The following is a 26875-nucleotide window of genomic DNA, read 5'->3' as shown; positions in this document are numbered from 1 at the left end:
TTTTACAGGCACTTACGCCAGGTTCCCCCGCGCTGCATAACAAACGGCCATGATGAAAATTGAGGATCGACACGAAAACTGAAAAACAAAAAAAAGAAAAGAGATATGAGGGAACATAAATTTACATTACGCTGTTATAGATATAAAAAATTCAAAAGATTACACTAAAAAAAAAATGTACTAAATCCAAAAACAATTTTTTTTTTTTATTTAAAAAAATTATTTATTTTAATACTTGGATTGGTTATTTCAATCAAGCAGAAAATATATTTGAATTAATAAAATATAAACTAAGAACATACTTTGTTTATTTGCAAATAAACAAGAATTTTTTAGAAAAGAGTAAAGAGAATTTGTTTTTATTATTATACTAAATCATTTCCTTTAATTTTTAATTTTTAATTGCTTGTTTCAAAAACACAGATTTTCCTTATTTTAATAAATAACTTTGTATTTTCCAATAAATATTTTTTTATATTAAAATTTTGGTAAATACGCATAAAAGGTTATTCCTCACCGATTTTATCGCTACTTGGATATGTTGTAGGGGAAGTTCTCCTGAATAATTCGCTGTAAAAAAAAAAAGTGGGAGAAAGAATTCGTTTCGAAGATATGACAAATTAAACTTTCACAGTTTTAATGCTTTTTCTCGGGTATTATAAAGTGATATAAGGAAAAGTAAAGTTTAGTGTACGTTGTATTTGTTGTAGGGTAGACATAAAAAAAGTATTTGTTTACATTTACGAGATAGGTACATGATCATAGATATTTTGTCAATAATCGATTTTCACCTATTTCTCGCGGTTCGTTAACAGCTTTCAATATGCGACTACATGAATTTTTGAGTCATATCTTCAATTTTACTTTTAAAATTGAAAATGAGTTTGGGTTAGGTTATATCTTTCGGAAGTGGAACCTCCTCCGTAGAGGGGGGCGGGGGGGGGGGGCGGCATCCACTGCGTCCACGTATATACTTTACAACGCAAAGCGAGATCCACCCTACAATTGTTGTGTGGATGGGAAAGTATATGCGTAGATGCAGTGGGTCCCCTCCCCCTACGAGGGGGGGGGGGGCTCCACTTCCGGAAGATATAACCTAACCCACAAACCTATTTCTGATTTGAAACTAAAATTTGGTTTCGATTACGTTACGCCATCTATGACCCTGTACTTATCTCGTAAATGTAAACAAAAACATTTTCTACGTCTTTTGCAAGAAATTAAATGTACACAGATATCACTCTGTTCCTAATTTTATTTTATAATACTTCAAAGAAAAGCATTAAAATTGTGAAATTTCAATTCATTATGTCTTCTAGACGAATGCTTTCCCCCACTTTTTTCTAGCGGGGTATTATTCAGGAGAACCTCCCCTATACAACATACATTTAAATAACGATAAAATCGGTGAGATGTAACCTTTCGTTGCACATTTACCGTTAGTATTATATTTATAATTTATTCCAGAACTTAAAATATGTTCTGTCGTGTTATATTTGCGGAGATATTTAAATCCAATCATATATAATACGTATTATTATATATCAATGTAAAAAATAATAAAAGATAAATTATTCTTTTCAAAAGATAAAATCCTGCTCTCCACCATGTGTCTCATTCGGCACAGCCGTAATTAATGACAGTAATTTATGCGGTTGTGCAATCGTAGGACCAGGGTTCCCTGTGAACCCCCCGCTTGCACTATAATTATGCATAGCTATCGTCACGCATCGATGATAGGTTAATGCTCCAGAAATTCGAGTTTGTAATTTCGATTGGCTACCGTTATATATATATATATATATATATACGTATAACGTAATTCCGTGTAAATGTAACGTTACGTAAACGCGATTAGAGTATATATATATATATATAAAGAAAAAAATTACATTAAGTCAGACAGAGATTAATGAGACGTGGTTAAATGAATAAAGATGAATTAAAAATGAATTAGGATGGGCTTGAAATTAGGCTGAATTTAAAAATGTAGCAGCATTTGTATTTAAAAGCAAACATATATTTTGCATTATTCACAATAAAATGTCTTTCTTCGTTTTTACTGAATATTAGAGAAGCCTCGCAAAAAAAAAAAAAAAAAAAAATCGACAAGACAAAATGTAATCAAAAAGTAATAAGATACTAGAATAGACAAACTTTCACCTCGCTTATCTAACACGCGCCACAGACAGGTGTTAATTGTTATCGTCAGATTAAATTATATTCGTCACGCTGACTCTGTCCCGTATTCAATTACAGCTCGCTAATAATTCTTTGATCATTCAAATTGCAATTCGTATTTTTCATCAATAGGCATTTATATAACACGACTGTATAATTGATTTGTGGAGCATAACGCTTTATTAATAACACTTCGACGTAAAAGTATAGTACAGTAAATACATTTATAAATATACACGTACGATAATAGTTGAGAAAGAAAATAATTTTTAGTCACTGACAGTAAATATTAGATATTTATAAAATATAATAAAATATCAGATATTAAATAATTATCTAAATAATACATACTCTCTAATATTTAGATGCAGGCTTTTTTTATAAATGAGCTACAACATAGTCTCCCAATTATTTCCAACCGAACGTTTAGTTTCGTCCATTCCACAATTCGACTATCTTACAGGCGCATAAGTCGTACACCTGTTGGCGGTGTCGTGCTTGACAATACGCTTGATCGCAATATGTCGCGGCCGTTTCTGTCAAACGTGCCGAGAACTATCGGACTCGATAACTTACGTGCAGCTTTTAATTTCTATGTGCGCAAAGACGAACAGAGACCTTTCACCGAGTGACGTTTGTAAAATATATTCCGCGTACTTAATCTCGATACTTTCGATTATGTAATAATTTCGATAAAAAGGCAAAGAGAAATGAAAGAGAGAGAGAGAGAGAGAGAGAGAGAGAGAGAGAGAGAGAAATGATGTAAGCCGGCGTGAAACAAAAACAACGGCACGGTAGTTAAGGTACTCTCTCGTCGGATGCTTCGTCAATTATTTTTTACATATGCTGACCTTTCGTTCGACGATCGTCTGACCGCGACGCCATGCGACGTTGGTTTCCATCAGTTTCACCGCGGCCAGCGTCGTTAATAATACTGCATAGCTTTCTCGAGGTGAAAGAATATTTATCCTCGTCGATGTCATTCGAATCAGGAGTATGGCAATGAAGATGTTTAATAATTTTATTAAATATAAGAGTTCCAATCATTCTTACGCGATTGATATTTTTCAAGGATTATGATTGGCATATTCTGTTCTGATATATGCATATCGCAGAGAATAATTTGACTTTAAAAATGGAAATAAATAGAATTTTCTTTCTTGCTGTAAATTCTTTTCTTGCTTATATATATACAGGGTGTCCCATTTTAAAGGATTCACTCAAATATCTCAAAAACACTGCGTTAAATCGAAAAATGTTTCAAACAAAAGTTGTGTGGCTTCAAGGGGGCCATAAGATGGTGACAACGATTTGACCTTGAAAAAATCATTTGAAGATCATGTGAAGGTCAACTTTAAAATCTTAAATGGAAACCACTATTTTTTATTTAGTATTCTTGTAGCTGACATCGAGAGCTTTCCAAAACACTATAACAAAGTATTTTTTCATTAAGTACTTTTTGAGTTATTTTATATTTTAGTCTGACATATTTTGATATAACAAATAAAATATTTCGTAAAATATTCAGTTTTCGATAATTTTACCGTAATACTTCTATGTACAGAATAATAGGACAAATTAATTAGTGCCAAAAAAAACAAATAATTGTTTAAAAAAATACATTGTAAATAATTTTCTTAAAAACAATTTTTTTTTTTTATACTAATTAATTTGTCTCATTATTCTGTACAATATACATATAAATACATAGAATTATATACATTTAATATACATAGAAGTGTTACGGTAAGATTGTCGAAAACTAAATATTTTAGATATTAGAGATATTTAATAATTATATCAAAATATGTCAGATTAAAATATAAAATAACTCATAAAGTACTTAATAAAAATATACTTTATTATAGCATTTTGGAAAGCTCTTGATGTCAGCTACAAGAATACTAAATAAAAAATGGGGGTTTCCATTTAAGATTTTAAAGTTGACCTTCACATGACCTTCAAATGATTTTCCAAGGTCAAATCATTGTCACCATCTTATGGCTCCCTTGAAGCCACACAACTTTTGTTTGAAACATTTTTCGATTTAACGCAGTGTTTCTGAGATATTTGAGTGGGTAATTTAAAATGGGACACCCTGTATATACAGGGTGTCCTAGACCACTCCTAGTACATCCCTTTTCTTTGAAAGACTAAGCATTTTAGAGAAAGACGTTTTCAACAAAAATTGTATGGTTTTAAGGGGAACATAAGATAGTGTCATTGGTTTGACCTTGGATGGCATCGTTAAGGTCAAGTCAAGGACACTTTTTATTTCTTAAATAGAACCCCCTATTTTTTATTGCATATTCTTATAGCTTATGTCGTGAGCTTTCCGAAACACTATAAGAAAGTATTTTTTCATAAAATACTTTTTGAGTTAGTTTATATTTTAATCTGACATATTTTGATATAAAAAATAAAATATTTCGTAAAATATTCAGTTTTCGATAATCTTACCATAATACTTTTGTGTACAGAATAACGAGAATTTAATTTAATTTAAATTATAAAGAAGAGAATCTATTATAATTTCAAAAAAGGAAATAAAGCAAATAATTCTATCTTTTATTTAAATTATTTTTAAATTATTATTTAAAATATTTTAAATCTGAGAAAAAAAAGTATATATATATATATTATAGAAATTAAAAATAATTGCAATAAAAACAAATATATGTGAAAGAATATTAATTCGATCTGTCAAGGAACTATTGTTGACAAATGTATGCGCGTATATATTATTATTGCAAATTAATAATTTAATTTAAGTATAAAAAAAGGAATTTATTATAATTTCAAAAAAAAAAATAAAGCAAGTCTTTCCATCTCTTATTCAAATTATTTTCAATCTATAAAAAATATATAGAAATTATAAATAATTGTAATAAAATATAAAAATATTCATAATTTTTATGAGAGAATGTTAATTCAATCCGAAAAAGCCAGGCATAGAAGCGATTTGTTACGATTTATGCGCATGCAATATATCGCGATGTCGTATTATATCAATCAATATGAAACTCATATGATATAATTGCATACGTATATTTTTTAAACTGTTTATTTTTGTTTACAATAAGAAGTACATACACAAAGAGACGTATTTATTCCACCGTTACGATCGACATGGTCGTTAATCATCATCATGAATTTTATTTCCCTGATGCCGTGCCTGGATGCTGCGATGCGATGTAAACACACGACGGAAGCCACGTAGCACACATCGCGGCAGCACAATAATAATAATCACTCCAGCTTTCGTTCATCGCAATTTTCGCTTAATAGCATACATAGTGCAAAGGAACGAATCCCGTTGCAATATACATAATTGATGTCATGTAACGCCATCGTGTAACGCGCCGTGCGGTAGATGTAAAAGTCCAGAGATATGTATATATATAAGCGGGCCTGCTTACTTTTTTTTTCTCACCGCATAAGGTATGCATAGACTGCGTGCACACACTGCGTAGAGGCGTAATTCCCGAAGAAGAAGAAGAAGAAGAAGAAGAAGCGCGTTCGCCAGTGATATAACCCCTTAGCGCATAATACCTGTGTGAATCCCGTGACATTTAGATCTCTGCCAGAGATCTTGGCCGGCTCGTTACTCGTCTTCGCGATTTCGTCAATAAATTATCTCCGTATCGTCGATCCACGCGCGGAATGATCCCGATGAGAGTGGACCATTTCATAAGTCCATCAGAAGACGCGAGAACGGACGGATGTTCCGTCCTGCACGATGTACAATATCTTTTCTTAATGCGAGATGACACGTGACATCGATCTTTGTGTCATTTGATTATCTGTCATTCATCCTGAGTAATTTGTTAATTAAATAAAACAACGATGGTATTTCAATGTCTTTGAAAATAAACATTGCCAAAATGGACAACTTAAAGGACAATTAAAAAATGTGAGAATCTATTTTTCCCTTCCATATTAATAAGATTTAATATTTTTTAATCTTACGAAGAATTAAGGCATTTTATTATAAATAAATATATGTGAATATATTAATAAATAAATAAATATGTAAATATATATTGAAATACAATATATGAATAAATATGATAAAATATTGTTTTAATATTACGAAGAGTTTAGGTATTTTGTTATGAATAAATATATTAATAAATAAATAAAATATAAATATTTATATATTTGAATATATGAATATACTGGGTGGCCCATTTTAATACATCCAGTCGAATATCTCAAAAACCAAGCCAGGAAGAGAAAAATGTTTCAAACAAAAGTTGTGTGGCTTCAAGGGAGCCATAAGATGGTGACAATGATTTGACCTTGGAAAATCATTTGAAGGTCATGTGAAGGTCAACTTTAAAATCTTAAATGGAAACCCCCATTTTTTATTTAGTACCCTTATAGCTGATATCGAGAGCTTTCCAAAACACTATAATAAAGTATTTTTTTAAAATACTTTTTGAGTTATTTTATATTTTAGTCTGACATATTTTGATATAAAAAATAAAATATCTCGTAAAATATTTAGTTTTCGATAATCTTACCGTAATACTTCTATGTACAGAATAATGAAACAAATCAATTAGTATAAAAAAAATTGTTTTTAAGAACATTATTTACAATATATTTTTTTAAACAATTATTTGTTTTTTTTTGGCACTAATTAATTTGTCTTATTATTCTGTACATAGAAGTATTACGGTAAAATTATCGAAAACTGAATATTTTACGAAATATTTTATTTTTTATATCAAAATATGTCAGATTAAAATATAAAATAATTCAAAAAGTACTTAATAAAAAAATACTTTATTATAATGTTTTGGAAAACTCTCGATGTCAGCTACAAGAATACTAAATAAAAAATGGGGGTTTCCATTTAAGATTTTAAAGTTGACCTTCACATGACCTTCAAATGATTTTCCAAGGTCAAATCATTGTCACCATCTTATGGCCCCCTCGAAACCAAACAACTTTTGTCTGAAACATTTTTCTCTTCCGGGCTTGGTTTTTGAGATATTCGACCGGATGGATTAAAATGGGCCACCCAGTATATAATAAAATATATTATATAAATATATGAGAAAAATATAATGAAACTATTATGCGTTTTGCCATATCAATTAATCAGATGTTTTTAATCTGAAACAACGATAGCGAAATAATTGATCATTTTTCTTTAAAGGCAAATAAAAAAATATTCACATCGCATTAATACAAGACCACATGGTGAGATAAATTTCTTAGATTAATTAGAGAGATGATCGATTTAATATTGTTGCAGCGGGCGCGTGGAGATCGCGTTAGACAAAGCATAAAGTCATAGGTTACCTTCGCGAACAGCCTAATTAATATCGACCATCGCGGATCGGCGATGAGAGGGATCGAAAGTAAGCGTGTTCGAGAAATGGATCAATCGAGTATTGAGAAATGATTCCGAAGAGCGTCTAGGTATACGCTTCTTTTGTTGGCGCGACGATAATAATCGCCGAGCGAATAAATGCAAATTTATACGCTCTCTCATTCGCGGCTAATTAACGGTTAATCAATCGGCAAGTCGTTTCGCCCGCAAGCTTCCGCAACCCTCTCAGTCCCGGCACGCGGTAATTAATTCCGCTCATGCTCGTTTTCCCTTTCTTTCCGCGAATATTAATTGCACCTTCATAGGAATGAATCGCGAATGCGTTGTTTTTAGCGTCGTCGGTAAATATTGAGTAATCATTGACTTGGTATATACACAGTTGGAAAATTTGGCTTAACTTTGACATAAATCGCATGTCCCAAACGGTCAATATAAATTTTTGTGTTCATTTAACATAATATGGACATGTCAAAACGGTGACATTAATATTTATATTTTATATTAATATTTTAACACAAAATGAATATGCAAACTTCATAATAATTTGAAATAATTTTGTATAAAATCAATATATATATAGGCTTTATTGTAAAAAACTGGTTATGCATTTTGAAATTGCTTGTTGAGTCACTCCCAATGATCGTGCCAATTCTTTTTGACTTTGACTCGAGTCTTCATTAAGTAACGCCTCCAATTCTGCATCTTCGAAAACCTTCTCTCTTCCACCGCTATGCCCGGTCTTCGACGTGAAAATCGCCGTTCTTGAAGCGTTGAAACCACTCACGACACGTTCTTTCACTAATAGCGGCTTCACCACAAGTATTTGAGAGCATTCGATGAGCCTCAGCCGCAGATTTCTTCATATTGAAGCAGAAAATTAAAACCTCCCGCAAATGACGAGAATTTGGCTCGTAAACTGACATTTTCAATCGAGAATAACTTTATGATGCGGACACAAATCGACTAATGTTTCTATGGGGTTATGTTGACAGATGCCCAAGTTTATTGCATGACGTCTATGATCTATTTATTTCGATCACTACTTACCGCTAAAGCCATCTATAGGAAAACAGCGGAAGCAAAGTTGTACACCTAATAAATGTGTTAAATATATATTAAATATTTAACATATATTACTTATTTGATGACAGAAAATAATTTTTACCCTGTCTCTCTCATTCATACAACGGATTATCGGAGACAGCATTTCACATAATGATATTTTAACTCGCGTTATTCGTGCCTTGTTCAATTTCGTAATTGACAGCCGGATAACCGAAGCTTCGCGCGGAGGATCGTATATACGCGATGCGTCCGCGATCCCTCCTCCCTTTCTCGAACGAAGATGTCCAAAGTATCGATTATCGCAACCCGACCGTTTCTGCCATTACCGTGATATTACCGTTACAGTAGCGTCACTCCAACGGCAGGTTACTCCATTGTGCAAGAGCGTTGCTCAATCCCCCTCCGGGCGGCTCATCTCGCAGTTTTCCCTCTCGCAAGATCCCTCGACCGAAGCGTATATTATACTTTTCACGCACGCGGAAACTATTCTTTACGCTGATTACTGTGATCGCGAATGAGAGAAAATCAAATTATTATCCCGTTGCAATTATACGAGCGTCTCGCTACCCTGTCGTCCCGTTTTCATTCGCGGCAATATTTCCGTAACACTCGGTATTATACGAAAACGATTAAGTAATATATACATATATATATATTTTAAATATTAAAATCCTGTCTTAGGTTTCTTAAGTTAATTAGAGATACAAATCAAGCTGTTTGAGTACACAAAATTGGATAAATTTATATATATGTATATATATATATTTCTCTTTACTATTTTTTTCAAATATGTCGATATATAATACAATAATAATATATCGTCGATTACCAGGATTGGGAAGTAACGCGTTACTTGTAACGCCGTTACCGTTACAGTTACTTTTTTTCGGTAACTGTAACGGTAATGGCGTTACAAATTTTATTTGTAACGGAAAAAGTAACTTCGTTACATTTTTCGGTAACGAGTAACGAATTTAACAGTTACTTTTATCGTTACTTTTTTCAAATTTTTTGATTTATTTAAGATATTATTCTTGCTATTGTGCGTGATAAAATTTTTATCTTAACCGTAAAGCCGTAAGCAAATCGACCAATTAGCATTCTTATTATGTTGTAAAAATGCTTGAATGTGATTAATCAACTTATGGCTCTTGCAGACCAGTGCGATGACGCGACGCGCGATATCCAATGAGAGCTTTATCTTTTCGGAAAAGCAGAGCTCTCATTTACTACCAGTTCTAAGTACCTTGCAACGAAAATTAGAAAATCTCAATAAATCTGACCTTATAGATTGCCATTCATTAGTTGAAGCTATTCAGCAAGGTTTAAATAAAAAGTAACTTATTAATTTGATTAATACATATGTTATTTAATTTTAAATAAGGATTTAATTGAAAAATATTATTTTATTTTAAACTATTGATTCAAAAGTATTAATTTCAATAAAACAAACAATGTCGCTTAATTTACTATATTTGATTTTAGATTTCTTACAATATTTGAAACAAAAGAATTAATAATAGCAGCATGTTTACATTCGAAATTTAAGTTAAACTGGTTAACCGGAGAAAAAAGAAAACGTGTTGAAAATTACTTGGAGGATTTATTGGGAATCCGATCAACTGAAAATTCTCCAAAAGCTGGAAAATCTGACGATCACGATGATTTTTTCATTTTTGAGCAAAAAACGGTGCAAAATGAATCTGAACAAGAAGAATTGCAACGGTTTTTAAAATCAAATAATTGTAATATAGAAATATTAAACGACTATCCAAAACTTAAAAAAATTTTTATTAAATATAATACAGCTCTACCAAGCAATGCATCTGTAGAAAGAATGTTTAGCATCGGTGGCTCTGTATTAACACCACAAAGAGAACATTTAAATGATGATACTATGGAGCAACAAATTTTATTAAAAATTAATAAAGAATTTCGATAAAATTTAATCATTTATTTTGTAATAAACCTTGAATGAAATCTTGCTTACAATTTTTTAAAAGTTTTTCTTATGCAAAATAATTTATTAGTTTGTATTGTAAAAAAGTAACGGAAATTGTAACGACTCGTTACTTTTTAGTAACTTTAACGGTAACGAGTTACTTTTTAAAATTGGTAACGAGTAACGGTAACGAGTTACTTTTTAGAAAAAATAACGGTAACGGTAACGAGTTACTTTTATAAAGTAACTTTCCCAACCCTGTCGATTACTCTCCTCGTTATTAAAATTGAATAACGTTATATATCACAGTGCTCTTACCTCGATCTTTATCCGTTTATAACTCATTCACTCCAGTCGCGGCATAAAAGGTGCTTCTACAATACATCGTATCTACACGATCTCTGACCACCTTGAGGATGACACAGACGAGGAAGAGCCGTGACATGACCTCCTGCGATTTTATTGCGGCCCGAAAGGGCACATCGTATTGCGGAATCGCGTAAGAGCAGCACCTTTCACCTTCCGCGAGCTCATAGATCGCCTTTACGTCGATACGTCCGTGATATTACCAGCGTGCCTCCTCAATAATTTACGATGTGTATCGACGCACAAAATCAGCTGTTCTCTCGTATACATACAACACAGTGCAGCTGGATCATCGATCTTTGCGGATTTCAAATTTCGTTAATTACTGTCGAATGCAAAATTGATCGGAACAAAGTTTATATTGGACCTTGATCGAATGAAATCTCATTTGCACTAAAAACAAAATTTTTTTGAATCAAATAAAGATATTTTGTTAATTTTGACTTTTTACTTAAATAAATAAATGCATTGTTTCCAAAAATATTTTGTTATATTAAATAAATTATTACATGCATATGATAAAAATTATAATTCTTAAAATAAATGCAAAGTATGCTTTTATTTGCAAATTAAAAAAAAAAATTGTTTTTTTATCCTTACTCTACTAAATTACTTTCTTTAAAAAAAAAATATATTCTTAATTTCTGGCTGCTTGTGTCAAAAATACAGGTTTTCTTTATTTTAATAAATAATTGTTCATTTTATTTACTATAAAGTATTTAGTATAATAAAGATGAAAAAGCAAATTTTTTTTTCTTTGCAAATAAAAGCATACTTGCTTTATTTTGTATAAATATATTTGCTGCCTGATTGAAATAACTAATTCCTTTGCAAGTATTTAAATAAATAATTTTTTTAAATAAATTTTTTTTTTTTTTTTTTATGTAGTACATTTTTTTTCAGTGTCGAAATTTTGCGATCGAAAGATTTAATACCGAAACTTCAAGAATCGTGTAGGAAAGAGCGGTGAGCAATAAATTCTTTTTTAATAAAGTAATATCATATTGCAGATTACGATGAGAATATTACTGAATGAATTTTACGTGAATAACATACAATTAGCAGAATTTTATTTCGTCATTTCTTACATATTGACAAATAGCATTATTAATAGACAATTTTATTACTATTCTGCTGCCTGTGCACACCGTGATATTACGCAAATTCCATCAATGATCCGCGTGATGAGCATTCATCACGCGAGAAGGTACTTAAAAAAAACTGATCCGGGAAATGAGCCGATTTCAATGCTGATTGAATAATTATACACCGGTACAACTTGTGTATCGTGGATGATCAATTTCCTATGAAAAGTTTGATCGAGAAGCATACACTATTAGATAATTTGTATTTTCTTGTTAAAACATATGGCGGTTACGATTTTCATGTTAAATATTTAAGACACTCATGTTTTAATTTAACATATTGATGTTGTGTTAATTGAACTCAAATGTTAAATTATCAAAAGAAATGAACAAAGGTATTAAAAAATAACACAATGTATACATATTTTTGATTTTACACAATAGATATGTTCCGTATTATTAGTGATTGGATTTATCTGTTAAAATTTACAGAAAAACATGTTGATTATTTCTACAACAAGAGTGAGTATTTTTTTAAGTTAATTCAAAACACAAAATTTCTTTCAAATTACTATAAAGTTTGCATTAATTTCGTGTTGACATATTAACATAGTATTAGTCACTATTTAACATATCCATATTATGTTAAATTAACACAAAAATTTGTGTGGACCGTTTGGGACATGCGATATATATGTTAAATTTAAGCCAAATTTTCGAGTGTAATTTTGAAATGTTCCAGATTAAAAAAAAAAAAAAGAGAATACGACCGCGATATCTATTTCGTATGAATTTAATCGAAGATTAATCAAGAAGGTAAAGAGAAAGCATAATCTACACGTTTGTGAAAAATATATTCATTGTCAGATATCAGATGTATGAATTATTTCTCTACATGTTCGCGTTGCTTTATACACAGCATTCGTAAAAATATTTAACAAATATATAAAGAATCTTGCTAGAAACGATCTCGATTTATATTTCGCACGACAATGTTGTTTATTCCGACAAAATTATATTTACGATATAAAATGGTCTTGATACAAGCAAAGGCGCTTTGAAAATGATGAGAAAGACTATATCACAGTGTTAAAGTTTGTAATAGATTTGTTGAATGCACAGAGGAAGGCTCTCTCGTACCCGGAAGTTGTTAAAATTGGAAATCACCGCGAAGGCGTCCTAGACGAAATCGTTTATCCAATTAAGATGTTAATGAAGGCTGTCGAAGATTGCTCCATTTCCGCGTGAGTTACTTACTTCTATTTGCACATTAGTATTTGCATCACTATAGAAAAATTATTTGTTTCAAATAAATAAAAACATTTTATAAAATTCCTTTATTAATAACAACTGATAAATAAAATAAATATTAAATACAAATAAATAATTAAATAAAAATAGTACAATAATTTGTAAAAAATTATATATATATGTATATACTGGGTGGCCCATTTTAATGCATCCAGTCGAATATCTCAAAAACCAAGCCCGGAAGAGCAAAATGTTTCAGACAAAAGTTGTTTGGTTTCGAAGGGGCCATAAGATGGTGACAATTATTTGACCTTGAAAAATCATTTGAAGGTCATGTGAAGGTCAACTTTAAAATCTTAAATAGAAACCCCCATTTTTTATTTAGTATTCTTATAGCTGACATCGAGAGCTTTCCAAAACACTATAATAAAGTATTTTTTTATTAAGTACTTTTTGAGTTATTTTATATTTTAATCTGACATATTTTGATATAAAAAATTCAATATCTCGTAAAATATTTAGTTTTCGATAATCTTACCGTAATACTTCTATGTACAGAATAATGAGACAAATCAATTAGTATAAAAAAAAATTGTTTTTAAGAACATTATTTACAATATATTTTTTTAAACAATTATTTGTTTTTTTTTTGGCACTAATTAATTTGTCTTATTATTCTGTACATAGAAGTATTACGGTAAAATTATCGAAAACTGAATATTTTACGAAATATTTTATTTTTTATATCAAAATATGTCAGACTAAAATATAAAATGACTCAAAAAGTACTTAATGAAAAAATACTTTATTATAGTGTTTTGGAAAGCTCTCGAGGTCAGATACAAGAATATGTAATAAAATATATGGGGTGCCATTTAAAAAAATTGAGGTGACCTTCACGTGACCTTCAAATGACTCTTCAAGGTCAAACCAATGATACCATCTTATGGCCCCTTCGAAACCAAACAACTTTTGTCTGAAACATATTTCTCTTCCGGGCTTGGTTTTTGAGATATTCGACTGGATGGATTAAAATGGGCCACCCAGGATATATATATATATATATATATATAATATAAAAAAATGCATAACATATTTAAAAAATTACGACGTACATGTACATCAGCCAGGCCGATTTTTTTAATGACTTATCTAATTCGTTTTCTAAGAATGTTGTATCGAAAAATTACGAATCATTCATCAGCGAGTTAAAACGAAAAAAGAGTAAAATAAGATTGAGATAAAAGTGAAGGTGAACAGAATATCTACGAAGTGAATCGTTACAAAACCGAGGCGTGATAGTAAAGGGACAAGAAGGTCGCGGATCAGTTTACTTTCTACATGTCATCTTGAAATAGCATCAGAATCAGTATGCGGTTAATCCTCAAGCAAGTAGGAGACAGACCATTTCTTTCTTCTCGAAATAAAATTTGTAATAAAAATTGATTCACTTTAAATGATGCGTAGTAAAAAATTATAAATTAAATAATACAAATTATTTAAAAAATTAAAAATTTTATAATTATTTTATAATTATTTATAATTATTTTTTATAATTTTATAATTAATATTATTTAATTATAATTTATATTTATATTTTTAATTATGTCTAATTTATATTTTTAAATTAGAATTTCATATAAATTCTTTTCGTAAGTTTTATTTGCATATCAATTATGTATGTTGGAGATATTCTTTTCGTTTTTATTCCATAATTTTTCATAAAAGAACAACTTGTATGTGCAATAAGAGTTTACTTGTCGTGTCTTAAGTGTTTAAGGAATTTCCAAGCATTTCTACGGACACGTCATCGCATTGCGCCGCTTGCAGTCGCCTAATGCAGCGAGGAAACGCGAAGGAAGAAAGGCGAAGAAGGTACAGTTAGTTTCTTTAGCGGGATGAACGGGCTGGTATTTAAGGTCGGAAGAAGAAAATGCAGATCTTGCACAACTGTACATTTGAAAACTTATACCATTCACAATCTCGTAGGTGGAAGTCCAATTGAGAGGTGATAAATAAGTTTCGCGATATGACGAGGAAGAATCGTCTCGTGTCAATGTTATTACGTTTACGATTAGAATATTGGTATTTTAATGTTTTTATTTATTAGATAACATCTTTTAAATCTATATAATATAATGACTTTTTCTTGTCTAATTTACGCATAAATATACATATTTTTGCTTTTTTAGAAAACCAATAATTTTGACAAGAACAATAATCTTAACAATCTTAGTCTTTGTATTGTCTCGATAACTAATTAAAAATCTTGTCTTGACCTTGTCTTGAATTTCGAGACAAGATGAGACAATATCAAGACTAGACTTAACAAGCCTAAAATAGAGATTATTATAAAACGTATTATATTGCAATGCACAAAAAATATAATGCTTCTTCAGATTTACAATCTTGTCCAACACATTTTAAGTTTCTCGTCAATTTTACATAAAAAGCAGCGGAGAAACAAACAAAAAAAGAAGAGGAAGATAATGGAGTTTCATGTGCAAGAATTTAAATCGTTGATCATTGTACGATCGCACTCGAAATTTCTCGCGATCGGCCAAATATATCGATGAAAAGTCGCGTCGAGTAACGATAATAGTTCAATAGAAAAATTGCCCTTAAATACTTGTATTGTAACTTGCATATTTCCGTAATCGTTGACCTCCGCATTGACTGCTACAAAAGTGTCAGAAGGTAATTGGACGATAAGATTACATACTTTTCTCATAATGTCAAGGTTCGATTATATTTACAAGGCAAACGTATTGAGATTCGATGATAATAAGCCGTACACCGTTGCGTACGTGGATTTGCAAAGCCGTGTTCGACCTTATTGTTAGACTCGAGGTCTTCTTCTTCTTCTTCGTGTGGGGATTGGCTCCGACAAATACTTGTCACATCAACTGATAACCAGGTATAGGTTTTAGATAAATTAATATATATGATAAACGAATATAGGTATTAGATAGGATAATATATGATAAACCAATATAGGCATTATAGAGGATAATGTGTAAAAACCTCTTCTTTTTGAGTCATATGGGAGGATGGGGACCCGAGCGGAATCGAACCTGGAATCTCTCGATTACCAGCCTGTGACTCTACGCCCGGCGCCACACATCGCCCCTAGACTCGAGGTAACGGGATGTATTGTATCATTCATCAGGTCACGTTTTCAATAAAGCGTAGTACGCTAATAGAATTAAGAAACATAATTCGATACTTATTTTTTAACGCAATTAAAATTTTTTATTAGTTACTTATATAGAGACATTATTATTATTTTTTTTTTTTTTGTGAACAGTTAAAGTTCTCTTGAAGGCGCACTTTAATTCTCAAAAATAGTCGACAAGATTACAAAAGTTAAAACAACGCCGTCGAGTTCTTCTCTCGAGAGGAGTGCTCTTCGGACACTTTTTTAGCTTCCATAGCGCGTCAAATAAAAAAGCTATTAACGAGAGGAAAAAATCAAAAGAGGTGGCCGCGAGAATGGAAACGGCTTCTGTGTGTGAATCAACTTTTGGCCTTTAGAGAATTAGACTTATACAATTAGAGAAGAGGAGGAAGAGGAGGATCGCGGATGAAGAAGAAAACCAGAAGAGGTTACGGCGGTCCAATCGCTTAAATATTTATGAGAGCGTTCTCCGTTCGAGACGAGAGCCTTCCTAAGCAGCACCACCCGAATTCTTGTCCTTTGTAAACTTTCTCCCGAACACTTCAAGAGCCCCTTCTCTAATCCTTCCACTTTTCTCCTTCATTTGTTCCGGTGATGGCAAATTAAAATAGCGTTTAAAGACTCTCTTTTCTATATTTTATCGAGATACCTTATAAATTTTTCTTATAGTCTGGAAATTTAATAAATGCAGTAATGCATCTTAAATAAGCATAAAATTTAATTATGGTAAATACATTGTAGCCATAAATGTAGCCTGTTTTACTTAATAGAAACATTCTGAACAAAATTTGTTATTGTGTTGCGAGTGACATCAAAAAATATACAATATAATTTTAAAAAAGTCGTCCTCTCTTTCTCTCTCTCTCGCACTCTTCCTCCTTTTCGCGAGACATTCTCTTCTATAAATAAGATCTCGTTAGCATAATTATGCGTCCGAGCAATCAAGTCGGAATGTTCCTTGGACGGAGACGATGTCAATCCAGGTCAAATGACGTTTATCTAGTGTAAACGGGATGAGACATGCACAATAAAAGAACATTTTAAGCCGCACGTGCCCTGAAAAAAAAAATTTTAAATAAAAGGAAGAGGAAGGAAGAGAGAAAGCAGAGCCTTCTCGCTATGACTGAATCACGTGTAATGAGATTACAAAGTATCTGCTACTCATATTTTCACGTCAAAATACTTATCACAATTTTATACAATGTATTCTAACAGTCAATCCATCGCGAAGAGCGACGATAGTCGCGCATATTTAAAAAAAAAAAAGAAAGAAGAAATAATACACGTTCCGCTTCCCGATCGATCAAACACGCGTCGCGGCAAGTGATATCGCTACCGTGTTGCATATGGGGACACGTTGCATATCGCCGATTGCATTCGTGCGAATCCTGCGTAACACTTTCTAGAGCCGATATTACCCGGCTCACCCGGACGTTATATACCCGCGAGAGACGTTGAAATAAATAGAACTCGAATGTAACAAAATGTCCCGGTCACTTGTGTTACCAGCATGACGACGGCGACTGTGCCAATGCACTTTTGTCGTTTCCAGTTCATTTGTCGCTGGTACAAGTTGAAATTGCGTTCGTGTTTAATTTCTTAAATCTTAAAACGAGACTTCTCTTACGCAAAAGAGGCAACGAATTGATTTATTATAAACAATTTGCAGAGTTGGGAACATTACTTTATAAAAGTAACTCGTTACCGTTACCGTTACCTTCTTTGAAAAGTAACTCGTTATCGTTACTCGTTACCGATTTTAAAAAGTAACTTACCGATATCGTTACTCAAAAACTAACGAATCTTTACTATTTCCGTTAATTTGTTTATAATATATTAATTCGATACTATATAATATATTAATATTAAATTAGTATATTATTAATTAATACTAATATAATGCATGAATTCTTAATATTAATATAGAAATACCAAGTTTACATTTTTATACTTCTTTATAAAAAAATTTATAATATATATAAACCATATAATAAACTATATAATAATATAAATTCTTAATCTCTTAACGTAAATCACAATCTTTCCTTTATCAAATAAATTTTATCGAAATGTTTTATTTATTTTTAAGAGAAGTTGATGCTTCACGGTATCATCATTTAGATGACATCTTTGCGGTTTTAATATAAGGAGACGATTGATTGGTTATGGCATTCTTATCATGCGTAACGCGTTGACACGTTCTATGTTCCAGAGCCATTAGTCAAAAACGAAGTAACGATAGAAGTAACTGTTAAAATCGTTACTCGTTAGTGAAAAAAATGTAACGGCGTTACCGTTACCGTTACAGACAACGAAAAGTAACGCCGTTACCAATCCGTTACCAAAAAAAAAAAATAACTGTAACGGTAACGGCGTTACAAGTAACGCGTTACTTCCCAATCCTGACAATTTGTAGAAATTTTTAAAAATGTTACACATTATTATTAATGTTCTTAGAACGTAATTTATATTTTTCTTGTTTCGCGTCCAAGCTGAAACAAAGACATTTGGCTCCATTCTGCAACAGCGATTTTTTTTTGATCCGAGCCTTAATTGCATGGAACAGGAGAAATCTTAGATCACATATGTACACGTGCAATGTATCATGTACAGCGCGTACGTGCAACACGAGAACGAAGTCATTGCTATTCGAGACCAGCCACGGAAAGAGAAGGAAACGGAAGTCCTCCATTATCCACATGGATCGCAGGATATTTCGTCTCTAACTGCCGACGCTGCGAATACAAAAAGTCTTTTTTGCATCTTCGATTACGCCTCGAAAATATGGCAAATGGATTCGTCGTAATCAGCGGTTTTTTTAGGGAACAACGCATCTCCGTGAAAAAATGTTTCATGCAAAAGTTGTAGAGCTCTAAGTGGCTCATTATATAATAATATTAGTATGACCTTGAATAGCACCGTCAAGGTCATATAAAAATTACATTGAATTTTTCAAACGGAACCTCCGATTTTTCATTACATATTCTTGTAGCTTATCTCGAGAGCTTTCCAAAACACTGTAATAAAGTATTTTTTTATTAAGTACTTTTTGAGTTATTTTATATTTTAATCTGACATATTTTGATATAAAAAATTAAATATCTCGTAAAATATTCAATTTTCGATAATCTTACGTAATACGTTTATGTACAGAATAATGAGACAAATCAATTAGTATAAAAAAATAATTGTTTTTAAGAAAATTATTTACAATGTATTTTTTTAAACAATTATTTGTTTTTTTTTTTTTGCACTAATTGATTTGTCTCATTATTCTGTACATAAAAATATTACGGTAAGATTACTTTATTATAGTGTTTTGGAAAGCTCTCGAGGTAAGCTATAAGAATATGTAATGAAAAATAGGGGGTTCCATTGAAAAAATTCAATGTAATTTTTATATGACCTTGACGGTGCTATTCAAGGTCATACTAATATTACGATATAATGCGCCACTAATTGTTTTTATGGCATATATTAATTATTAAATTGCAATTTAAAAAATTACAAATATTTTTTTAAAAACGATGTTTTTTCGGACTATGAAAATTTAATATAAAATGATATAATATTAATTACAATGTTATAATATGAAATGATATAATATTATTTAATATATACACAAATAGTTTCTTGATAAAACTAAGATAACATATATATTTAAATGAATGTTAGACTTTATATTCGATGTTGGTCTAATCAGCAAAATTAATTTGAAATGCAAAAGATACAGAAAATATTCAGCCTAAATTAGTATAAAGTGACAAGAATAAAAATTGTTAATTATTATTTTGTTGCGATCTTTACAAATAATAATTATTTCTCTAATAATGCTTGGAATCAAATATATTTCCACAAATTGAAATTTTTCACTTGAATTTTTTACGATCTAAATTTAATTTGCTATTCGGATTGTAATCGTGTAGTAGTAAGATAGAAATCATAAAATCAAGCGATTGACATAACGAGAGATCTCAATGTTAATTCGTTCTGCCTATTACAATTATTGATTAACTTTTGATAACTGTATCGCAAAGATTTTTTTATCGAAGCACACATCTAGCGCGATTTATTTATTCATTTCATGTAAACCATATTATTTTAAATAGAGAAATCAAAGCGACAAAAAAAGATACAGTTTCTTTCGCTATTTTTTCATATTTTAACTGACAAAATTAATGATATTTATAATTGTTGGATATTTTTATTTTGCCTATTTGATTTGTTGCGCTTCATTCGACGAAGACAGCGGCGATTTATAATAGAGTACTGTCTGCTTTTCCGGCAGGCGCGTGACGATACAAACGTCCCATTCAATGACTGATGAGATGAATGACACGAGACGCGAGATGCGAAAATAGGTTTTTTTTTTTTAAATAAAAAACGATTATTTCGTGAAAAAAAAACCATAAATCTCGTTTCTTCAAAATTTCATTTTGTCTTTACATACTTAATACCTTTATATTTTAATTACTGCAAATTGATTTTTCATTATTTTTAACTATTTAGATTTGAATTAATCATTATTATTTTAACTGTAGCTCGCATTTTAATTGGCTATATAGTTATGTTATAATTATTTTTTTTAATTAATAAAAATTTTTCTTATATATTTAATTGAAAATTGTCCGAAGTTTCATTAATCCATTAAAATTACTTTCGAAAAAAAAATTAATTAAAAATATAAGAACTTTAGTTCCTTTTATTACGTTAACAAAAAAAAATATAAAGAAAAATAATATTATATCTTAAAAAATAATTTAAAAAACACGTTTTTTCTCAATTATTTTTTTCTATTAGAAAAAAAAACGATTTTTGTACGTCCCTAATTGTGATATAATATATATATATGTATATATATAATATATCAAACGAGATAAAGTCTGAAGTCCGAGATTAATCGATGAACTGGCTTATCGCGCGAAAAATGTCGCGAATGCGTTACATATGCAACGAGCGACCGATAAATCGAGACGCGTGAAAGTCGCGCGACTGCTTCGAGTACCTCCGAGTCATACATTTCGAATTGCTTTAATTACGAGAAGTTATGTGAAATCGATCGTTTCTATAAGCGAGCACGGGAGCGCGCGCGAAAAGCCGGTCGCGAGTGTTTACCTCGTATTAGAGAGGAAGTGTATTATTATAATGACCGTGCACACACTCTGGACACTCCCTTTCAACTCTGGAATGGTCCCCTCGCATCGTGTCTGTCATTGTTCCTCGGGCTATTTCTTGACCATTCATTTCTTCGACCATCGCAAAACGGCATGCGCATTATAAAGGACAATCCATTAGGAATGACAGGAATGGGATTCAATGATAATAAAACGCAGAATATTAAAGCAAAAATTTATTTTACAATTATGTTACATTATTTTATCATTATTTCACAATTATATTAATTTTTCCACGGTAATCTCAGTTGACGCCGATGGCACATATGATAACTCTCCAAAATGATTCTTCTTTACGTAATGCGAAAATTTTTTTCCTATTCTTTTCCACCCTTTATACGTCAATCGATAAACTTAGAGAGAGCGGAATTTATGGTAAAGTAAATTCTATTACGGAGGAATACGGTAATTTAGGATCGCGAAAGGTTAACGCGCCTTTTATGGAAATAGTTCGTTCGCGAGTAAACGAGAAAACGAGCGTGATACGCACGTGGCGCGTTATACACATGGCAGTACAATTTTCATTGTAATCTGTGCATTTTTTTTTTCCCTGCAATTCACGCGACTTCGACTGGCACAGACTTTACACAGACCGCGCGCGCTCTATAAAGGGGAACCCTTCCATTAACCGCGTGTCAACGCGCCGTGTAAATAGTTCTCAGGAAATAGCGTGGAAACGAACGTATTTCATCCGGCGAATTGCGAAATCTTTCCCGACGTCGCCGCGAAAAAATGCGCCGGTAAAAATTTGCACGGAATTCGCGCTGCGAAAGCATAAAAGGCGAGACGAACACGTGAACGTCTCCTGTCAATTTTCAATTCCCGCTTTCGTTCTAAATTCGCATAATTTTCCTTCATCCTCTTTCTCATCACGATCACCGTATTTCTCTCGTGAAAGAGATTGCTCGCGCGTGTCAATTCGTGCCCATACAGCACTGAAGCTTGCAACAACATTGCTGCAACATTGTAATATTGCATATTGCAGTTTAATGTTGCAGAAATATTGCAAAGACATTATTTTATAATATAACTTTAGCAATGTTACAGCAACATTCCGAAAATATTACAAAAAAAGTATTCAATAATCGCTAGTTCATTCGTTTACCACTATGCAGCGCATGTTGCGCTATCTATTCCGCATTTAATTTTTAGTCACGATGATTATAAGAATTCTTTTAATAGAATTCTTTTAATAGATTCCATTCTTATATAAAATCAAAAATTTCATAATAATTTTCTAATATGCAAGATACTTCAGATCTTAATAAATAAATTTTGAGATTATATAAAGACAAGAGAGATGTGAAAAAACTCGTTGTATGCGTAAATTCACCACAATCTTTTTGCATCCGGCTATTTGAATATTTCGAATACAAAGAAATTGTGAATTTACGCAATTGCAAATTGAATTTTTTCTTATTTCTCTTAGATATTCTCTGTCACTGAAGGAAATCGAATGTGTATTGAAAAATTTACATTTTATAATTTCGTTATTATTATAATACAGAAAAACTATATACACGCTAAATCCTGACTCTTATAGGCCTAATTTCTTATTATTTTTTTCATATGTTAAGGATATTATGTCGATAAATATACATAAAGCATTATTGCATATATATTATATTGCTATGTTGCTGCAATATTATATTGCAATATTTCTGTAGGCGGACATTTTACTGTTGCTGCAATATCATAACAACGTTGCAGCAACATTTCGCAATGTTTCTGCAATATTGCAATCTTGCAGAAAAATGTTGCTGCAATGTTATTGCAATCTTGCGGTGCTGTATGGGTGAAGTCTGAATGTTTCATTCCTCAACTTCAGATATAGCATGCAATTTCCGTAAAAGAGAGCGACAGATCCGGAAACGTGTTTCCCAAACACACGTCTATAGAAATGTAAATAGAAAAACATAAAATGTGTTTATTTTTTCATAAGGTTTTTTTATGAAAAAAAAAAAACAACAAGCCTCAGTTTTTCTCAGGTATTTAATATCTTTACATTATTTATTTGATTATTGCAAATTGATTTTTCATTATTTTTAACTTTTTAGATGATAGATTTGAATTTATTATTATTATTTTAAATGTAGCTCGCATTCCAATTGGCTATACAGTTATGTAATTACTATTTTTAAATTGAACTAAAGTAAATTGTATTTATTATAAATACAAAAATACAGTTTGTAATTTTTAAATGTCCTTTAATTAATATTTAGAATAATATTTCAATCGTAATTTGCCGCAAAAGTTTCATTAATTAATTAAAATTATTAAAAAAAAATAAATTAAAAATATAAGAACTTCAATTTCTTTTATTTATTAACAAATAAATATAAAGAAAAATAATATTATATTTAAAAAAAATAACAGATTTGGTTTTTTTATCTATAAAAAAAATACGTTGTTTTTCAATTGTACTTTTCTATTAGAAAAAAAAAAAAAACGATTTTTTTCACATCTCTACACGTCTATCATATATTTATAAAGCATAAAAAAGATATAAAATAATTTTTTTTCTGAATTTTATACGTACATTTCATCGTTTTATTATCCTTTTTTTTCGGAGTCCATCTGATTTCATATCGCATCTTCTATTAATATCGATATTTAATCGTCTGATAGTTTTCACTCTGCGGCACCGATTGTGAGATGAAAAACAAAGGCTACCTATTTCCGTGGGAGAAGAAAAAGGAGAGCGGTTAATAAACGGCGACGTTGCGCGTGAAAAAAGACGCTCCTCCATTATCCTTCTTTCGAGCGTTATGCATTAATTAGAATTGTTCATGCCTTCGAGCGGGGATATTAATTGAATTGTCTTCTTTCCCGCGACTATCGATACGCGACGCCATATATTTCACTTTCCACGAAGCTAGACAATAAAAATTTGCATAGCCTTTTTATTGTTCGTGCGCGCTTCGTCGAGAAAATCTCATACATGGTATACTTATCCGAGTGATCAATTTTAGCGTTTAGAAATCTGAAATAATTCGATGGAAAGCGTACATAAGAATCTTTATAAAAACGAAAATATTTTCCTTTTAAGAGAAATGTTTCCTTTTTAACAAAGTAATTAATTATCAATCCATTTCTTTATTCGAGATTCTATAATTTGTCAATTATTACAAGTATCGCGAGTAGAGTTTTCAAAGATTGTATACATTTCGGAAAAAGTAAAATATACAACGCGCATCTTTTAATAATCGTATTGTGGTCTCGAAAGGATCGATTAAAAATCGAAATTCTAGATCGTGCGTAATAGTTGAAGTCTCGCGGTGATATAAGCGGTAGGCAATTAGTTAGATATGCGAAAAAATGAATCTCGGAATTTTAATGCATGTATAAATAACGACCGCAGGATATTACAAACCGGCCAGTGTGACCGAAATGCAAAAATTTGAAATTAATCTCGCGTCCTGTAACGGCTCGCGCGCAACACAAGGACGCGTTCAAAAGGCGCTACTTTTCCCCGATTATAATAACGAGAGTCCCGGGGCCCGGGAGTCAATCGCATTACGTTACAGCGAGAAAAACGTGGAAAGGGATAGCGCGCCTTTTCGCGGTTGCGATTTCGCGCGTGTAAGCGCACAAGGATAAAATACAATCTCGGAACGCGCATATGAGGGCAGCGACCTTCTCCATCTCCCCTGCAAGACGCCCTCCTCTCGCTATCTAAAGCATAGACAGAGAATGAACGGATATCCGAACTTTGAGAAAACTCTGAAGCCGAATTACAATAATAATAAGTATATAAGTATGCGTTAAAAAAAAAATTTTAATCCAGAAAACTTCTTTTAATTTAAAAAAATTATTTATTTAAACACTTGCAGAGGAATCAGTTATTTTAATCAAGCAGCAAGTATATTTGCATTAATAGAATACAAAATAAAAGCAAAGTATGCTTTTATTTGCAAATTAAAAAAAAATTTCCTTTTTTTATCTTTATTGTACGAGAATACTTCCTTTAAAAAAGCATTTTTTAATTTTTGGCTGCTTGTTCAAAAAACGCAGATTCTTTTTTTTTTTTTTTTTGGTTTTAATAAATAATTTTTTATCTTTAAATAAATATTTTTTACATGTATTAAAATTTCAAATAATTTATTTTAAAAATTATAATTTTTGTTACATACAAACAATAATTTATTTATTAGAACAAAAGATTCTTGGAAACGAAGTATATATTTATTTAAGTAAAAAAAATCAAATTAGCAAAAAATTAGCGAAATGTATTTATCTGATCGAAAAAAATTTTATTTTTAATATACAATTGAACTTCGTTACTCTCTTAGATATAATAAAAATAAAAATAAAAAATCGGACACCCACTTTTACTTGAATTTCATAGATAATTTCTTTTTCTGTTTAAAATTTAAGTTTTCCATAAAAATTATATTATACGTAACAAATATTTTTTTTACTGATATAATTGTCTCTTCATTTAATAGTTTTGTCTATGGATTCTCTGCAATTACCATCGCATCGTTGAATCTGCGAGAAGCAACGAGAGAAATTTTGAAGGAAAAGGTGAGAAAAAGGAAAGATCGCTGCATGCAAAGTTCGAAGCCTTCAGTGAAAGAAGCTGCTGCATTATAGTGCCGTGTCGGCGGGATATTAATGACAATCAACATGAGAAGACGGACGCGTTCACGCACATCGTTTTCATTCATACGACTTCCTGCTCTCAGTTCGAGAATAGAGAATGGAAATTTATTAAATAGTTCGCGACAATCGCCAAATGTTTAAAGATTAAAAAGATCTTGGTCTCAATTTTCAATAAGTTCTGATTATTTCGAAAATTATATTTTGTTTAAAGTTTTCTTTTTCTAATAAAATTTCCCAAACAAAAAAATCTTAGATCCCTAATCTGAAAATTTGGTTTTTTTTTTTTTTTTTTTATTACGTGTCAATTGATTATAGAAAATGTTAAAAAGGAAATATTAATTCTATAAGATTGGATATATTTAATTTTTAAAGTCAGAGATTAATTTTTGCAAAGTAATTTACCGGATTTCAATTTAGATTCAATTTCCCGCCTTTGTTCGCAAAATGGCTGAGGAAAGAATTCACAGCGAACGCGAGAAGATGAGTGCTCGTATGCCCGCTCGCATCTGGCCGACATATTAGATTTTAATTTCAAGAACTAAGTTAAGCCCGCACACAATAGAATATTATAGATATTTATATTTCGCTACTTAATAATATTTGCACAAAAGCGTTCTTGTGTGATTTTGTTATAAATATTATCCAAATTAAAAGTAATGAAACGTAGAGCGTTAAAAAATTTAT

General features: G+C 31.0%; 1 protein-coding gene across 3 annotated transcripts in view; it reads right to left on the bottom strand.

Annotated features, from left to right (window-relative positions):
* LOC138934043 (serine-rich adhesin for platelets) overlaps positions 1–26875 on the bottom strand; it is an 84890-nt gene that overhangs the window by 10364 nt on the left and 47651 nt on the right. For 2 of the 3 annotated variants that reach the window (XM_070297423.1, XM_070297425.1), the window contains exons 1-2: positions 3033–3265; positions 17–78 (exon numbers count right to left, since the gene is read on the bottom strand). In XM_070297423.1, coding sequence (XP_070153524.1) covers positions 17–78; positions 3033–3228 — 258 coding nt within the window. In that variant the 5' untranslated portion in view covers positions 3229–3265. Of the gene's footprint in view, positions 1–16; positions 79–3032; positions 3266–26875 lie in introns of those variants that run through there. The other variant, XM_070297426.1, reaches the window with a different exon arrangement.

This window comes from Polyergus mexicanus, unplaced genomic scaffold (genome assembly GCF_030449975.1).
Source record: "Polyergus mexicanus isolate NDT 795.1 unplaced genomic scaffold, iyPolMexi1.0 SCAF_6, whole genome shotgun sequence".
NCBI lineage: Eukaryota > Metazoa > Arthropoda > Insecta > Hymenoptera > Formicidae > Polyergus > Polyergus mexicanus.
Note: the sequence above shows the minus strand (reverse complement) of the source record. Positions and strands in the feature narration are given on the sequence as shown.